The sequence below is a fragment of the Electrona antarctica genome (assembly GCF_951216825.1).
Source record: "Electrona antarctica genome assembly, chromosome: 9".
Taxonomy (NCBI): domain Eukaryota; kingdom Metazoa; phylum Chordata; class Actinopteri; order Myctophiformes; family Myctophidae; genus Electrona; species Electrona antarctica.
In genome coordinates, this window is record NC_136790.1 from 25,733,498 (window position 1) to 25,739,379 (window position 5,882).

General features: G+C 42.8%; 1 protein-coding gene across 1 annotated transcript; it reads right to left on the reverse strand.

The window, feature by feature from the left end:
* Window positions 1-2,711: 2,711 nt before the first annotated feature.
* On the reverse strand, window positions 2,712-5,611 carry LOC306929088 (transcriptional repressor scratch 2-like; the record flags this gene model as incomplete). The annotated part of the gene is made up of 2 exons (XM_079509478.1): window positions 2,712-3,547; window positions 5,455-5,611. The coding sequence occupies 2 exons, from the start codon at window positions 5,609-5,611 to the stop codon at window positions 2,712-2,714; spliced, it is 993 nt and encodes a 330-aa protein (XP_079365604.1).
* Between the last annotated feature and the right edge of the window lie 271 nt (window positions 5,612-5,882).

Sequence of the window (5,882 nt, forward strand, 5' to 3'; positions counted from 1 at the left end):
CTTATAACAGAATATATATTTTTCCCATGACTGATAATAACAGAGATAGATATTTGTCAAAGCAAAACTCTCACTTCCCAGTTCCTGTTAATTTAATTTGCAATTGTGAGGTAGCTCCCAGTACGTACGGTAGCAGCAGTATTTGATCTGTGCAGTTAACCCTGTGGTGTGACCTCAAGATAAGACTTAGCCTAACCTCTCCTCTTCTGTCCCATCCTACACCCTAACCCCACTCTCTCCCTCTCTTTTAAAGTCTTGTTCCCTCCCAAAGACACTGATCGTTTTACACAGCTCTCGACAGCTTGAGTAATCAAGACAGGTGGGACTGTCTGTGTGTAAAAGGTTCAACAAATGGTCTCAACCACATTTTCCACTCTTTCGCCTCTTATTTGAAGACTATATAAAATATATCTTAAACAAAACCTCCATTTAAGGCATGAAATCTTCACTTCTTATAAAAATGAGATCACTGTGTAAGATGGGTCCCAAGTTGCAAATGTGAAAATCACAGTTTCATAGGTGAACATTTTTCTCATGTTACACTCACAGCTGCCAAAGCTAACATCTTAGCTAAAATAAACAACCTATAGGGCTGTTTATGGGACATATCTAAAGCCACACAGGTGCCTCTTGATCCTGTGGCCGGTGTCATCATCTCCCTTGAGGCCCCCTGACTGCCTGAAGTCAGCTCAGCCGCTCTGATCCAGGAAGTCTCCTCACACGCGACAATTCTTGTGGAGAAGCCCACGGTAGACTTTAATGTCCAAGACTGGGCTTGATCGGTCCTTAAATTTGGCCCATGTTTGACGGCTTCCTCCAGTGTCACCTGGGACCACAGCGTCCTTATTGGTTCTCCTCCAAGCTTTCCATGGGTCAACAAAGTTTATCAGACAGGAGGAATCTACAAGTTGAAGTTGGCAATAAAAACATGTCTCTCTTGATCATGATGCCATTTTCCTGGTTTAGATTTGATACAAGAGAGATAAAATCACCCATCAAATTTTTCTTTTGCATTGATGACTGGCAAGCATTGTTGACCTGGAATTACGTTGTTCTCCTTTTGTTCATTGTCTAAGTTTTATGTCTGTCTTGTTTGTTTCTTATGGCTTATGGCAATATCCTTTTCAAAATGTTGTGTGTGCGTATGTACTGTATGTGTGTGCGTGCATGTGAGTATGTGTGTGTGCGTGCGATGTGCGTGCGTGCGTGAGAATGTTGTTGTTTGTGTATGTGTGCATGCATACACACGTGTATTCTTAATGGCCGTCATTGTGTCTGAAAATAGTGATCTCCACTCTCCTGTCCACTGAGACACATAGTTGAGTTTCCCTTGGGGGGCTGATGGCTGGAGGCCAAAGAGGGCTTAGCCCCGTCTAGTCTGGACCAGAAGGCCTGGTTCTCATGACACTAGGCTCAGTGCACATCCTGTCCTCAAGCCTACAGCGTTGTGCTGTTAGCGGCCTGTGCTATATGCCAGGGAAACCCTTGACCCACATGACTGTCAGCAGCTATGGGAAGGGCACAGGCCTATACTGGGCACCACTGTTACACCCTGTTAAGTAACAGCGTGAATTTCCACCTTTTGTGTATGGTGATTTTGACTGACATCTCTGTGTGTATTCCTAGCTTCCTGAGGTTAGTTGTTTGGCTCTGTACTAGGGAAGATGTCTATTTTTTGTTCACCTTTATGCATGTGACTTGAGAACTCTTTACACACGTTATCAACAGTATGCATATACTCTATCATACTGTACTATATTTAAGTTTTAAGACCATTTACTGTAAGGCTTGTGCTTGGTGGGATGGCGCTGTCTCTAGCTCTGTAACATGATTGCCCCCTCTGCTGGCCAAGAAAGCCACAACCATTTTTCTCTTCCTGATCTCTTTATGACCGAAGTAACTGAGTATTTTATAATTACTTAGGATTCAGAACAACAAAGAAGTAAATATGACCACATGCAATTAAGAGAAAAATATAATTTAATAATAATTAATGAAGCATAAAAATGTGAACGTTCAAATAAAACTTCCACAAATTACATCAATTCATTGTGTAATTTGTTTTACTGGTCAGGTAGTTCAACTCTTGCCTTTCAATGTTAAACTTGTGCATAGTTTCATGAATGAAAAAGAAGGACATTTAAGTATTTTCTCATGTTATGTCTTTTCATTACTATCATCAAATGAAACAGATCCTGGAACAGTTTTCTCAGAAATATATTATATTTTCAATTATTCTGTTTTCAACAAATTCAAATCATCTCTCTAATAAATAATGCTCAATTCACAAATGCATTGACAAATAAATAAATCATCTTATAAATAATAATAAATAGTTAAATAAATAAATACACAAATACATTTTTTTCATCAATTTGGAAGTACATTAAGAGCTAGTTGGTGTATAAAATAATACTGAATGGTAAATTATTGCATTTAAATTAATACAAAACAATAGAAAATATGTACAATTCAATTATAATCAAAGCTCAAAATGTTAGGAATTTGTATACGTTCCCTATTAACTTCTCAACAATTGTAAGTGAGATTATTGCTTCTACCAAAAGGCTGGAGTAGGAAGATGCATGCATGCAAAACAGAGACCAGTCTGTGAATCCACAACCTGTCTTTGTCATCTCACTTATCCTCTCACTTATGTTTAGAAAAAGAATTTCAAATAGAAAATAAATGCAGACGTTGCAGCATTTAAGTTAGTCCTCAGAGCTGAAGTCATCTTCATCTCCAGATCCTTTGAAGCAGGCTGATTCATAGTGCTTGTTCAGGTAGGACTTCAGGGCAAACTGTTTGTGGCAGCGCTTGCAGGTGTAATGCTTGAAGGCCGAGTGTGTCTGCATGTGGGCTCGAAGGTTGGAGCGGTCGGCGAAGGCCTTGCCACAATGAGCGCAGGCAAAGGGCTTCTCCCCTGTATGGGACCTCAAGTGACCTTGCAATAGCCAGGGCCGACTGAAGGCCTTGCCACACACCTTGCACTCGTGCCTCAGGTCGTGGGTGAGCATGTGCATGGCCAACGCCGGCATGGACACATAGACTTTGTGACAGGTCGGACACTTCCTGGCCTGCTGGCTGTCCAGACTGCGGTGGGTCTGTTTGTGTCTGCTGAGATTAGAGGAGGTGGCATAAGACTTTCCACACTCGCCGCAAACATGGCGTCCCTTGGACTTTGTTTTGGTAGGAGAAGACTCAGCAGAACTTGCCTCCTCGCTGCTGTCTGTTAGGCTGCCCCCCTTGCGGGGACACTTCTTATTGGGGCTGCGGCGGGAGCGTCCGTCAGAGATGAGGAAGGTGTTGATGGTGCAGCCCTCTGGATCGGGGCTCAGCAGGCTGCCACTGTCGGACTCAGCCGTAGCGCTGGATACAGGACTGTCTGGATGCTCCATATCATGGTCAGAGAACTCCTCTCCTCCGCTTCCCCCAACACTTGCCTGGGTGTACAGGGGCCCTGTGGAGAGCCTAGTTTGCCTTGACCTGGAACCCGGCTCCTTTGTTTTCTGGCACACTGAGGGAATGACATAATCCTGGATGTAGCCTGTGAAGGAAAAGGGGAACATTTTTAACATAGAGAAGTGGGATCGTTTGTAGACACACTAAAGTGTGAGTTATACTTTCACAGTTAAACATCTTGTGTCTTTTTGAAATACATATTTGAATCCATCTATATTTCAATGAAATGTTGCATGGTATCTGTATAAGGAAAACGACTGATACATGTTTATCCCCAAAGACCTTCCTGTCATCAATATGAAACAGTATACAGGAAGCCATTTGAAAGTGCGAGGATCAGCAAAGCTTTGGGAATGAAATATTAATGAGTCTTCAGTGCACAGTTTTGAGCTGATCAATAACTCATCTGGCTCCAACAAGTGCTATGATTAAAAAGGAAAAAAATCTGAAAAGGCCACAGCAGATGAATACAAGTCATACTGTATATGTGCTGACATTGACAAAACCCTTTCAATGCAATAGTTCTGCTCACAATCGATCCACCTGTCGCCACCTGCCAGTAGTGGCACGTCTGTATCTGTAATGGCAGTGTCTGAGTGGTGAAATCCCCTAAATCGCTAAATCATTTTAATCTGATCATTCCCCATCTGTGGCGTTTTTGAAAGTGTTTGTGGATATGGTAATGGGGAGATTGAGTGACAGGTGGGGTGCGATTTGTGTGATGGGGAAAGGCGGGTATAAAGAGGGGGTGTGCATATGGGGGGGTTAGAGTCTGATCTTGACAGCAGCGCGTAGTATATTGTGCCACCCCCTCACATGCAGCCCCCCCCCCTCCCACCACAACACAACACAATGGGAAGTAGACAGCTGGCATCCTAAATCTGAGGAGAAATGATCCAACGAGCAGAAGAATACTCTGTGATGTTGGTACATTCCAGTCAAAGCACATATTTATTTGGATGACTATGCTCCTTATGAGAAAAACATATATGTTATCATTAAATTACACACACACACACACACACACACACACACACACACACACACACACACACACACACACACACACACACACACACACACACAATGCTGGTCTTTTATCTCTGCAAACGTCATCTGAATTCACTACTCATGTTGCACTTCATTGAATTACCTGCACCACTCTCTATTTTCCAGTCAATACCCATTCTCTAAAACCCTGTACCATCACCTCTCGTTGCTCTAGATATGGATTGTGTTGCTGCAATCCTACCCCCTGTGGCTATCTAACATCCTGTAGGATCAGTTGGAGAAGAGAGAGGGGGAGATGGGGGGTTGGGGGTGTTTAGCTGAGCAGAGGAAAGACTCAAGGGCAACTGCATCATCTAAGGACAAACCAGTCCCATGTGGATATCTCCTTTCGTCTTTCTCCCGAGCTTTTTTTCCTTTAGTGGGATCTCATGAAAGCTTGGATCTGATTGTGTGCCCCCAGTGCCTGCATACATGTATATATCATTATGCATGTACACAATAGTATTAAAGCCAAAGGCTGTTGTGTGATCTGGCCGGGTATTAAGCTGATTGGGCTGGCGTGACCTGAATACTATTTAGCATCCACAGAGTTGGAAAACAAAAGTCTGAAGGCATGGGGGTACCCATGACTGGGGAGTGTGTGTGTGTGTGTGTGTGTGTGTGTGTGTGTGTGTGTGTGGGGGGGGGGGGGGGGGGGGGGGTTCAAGGGGGGATTATGTAGCGTAGACAGCAACACAGCCCCCTGCATCAGGAGGTGGATCATGAATCGATGTCTGTTAGTTTACATCCTTTCCCAGTTTATATAAAAGAAATATCTGCTTCTGATAAAACATACACACAAAAACACACTGGATAATACAAGTACAAACAAATACAAATTTTAACACAGTAAACAACAAGCAAAAAGCAATGGCAGCATGCAGCACACAGAACAATGGACATAAACCACAGACTGGACAAAACAGAGGAGTGTTTACTCACCATTTTCACTCAAGCGCACGGCCAAGTTGGTGGCAGACTCCGTGATGGCATGTGTCAGACTGTAAGATCCATCCAAGGGATGCTGGTGCTGATGGTAGTAGTTAGAAGAGGAGAAATCATGTACCTTCACCTGCTTCACCAGAAAGGAACGTGGCATTTTTTTTTGTCTGATGCAAAACCCCAAAATAATTAAGATATACAAAAAATAAATAAAAGTGTATCAAAAACAGACTGCTTGAGAAAAGGCCAAAGTGCAAAGAACCCAAAATGGAGGCAGATAATGCAGAAGAAAGGGTACTTTGATATTCTCCTCTTGTCCAAAGATTAAAAAAAAGATGAAAAAGGGTAAAATCTCAACCGACAAGGCCTGTATGCCAGAGGAAAAAAAACAATACTGTATAGAGAAACAAAAGAGAAAGAGAGAAAGA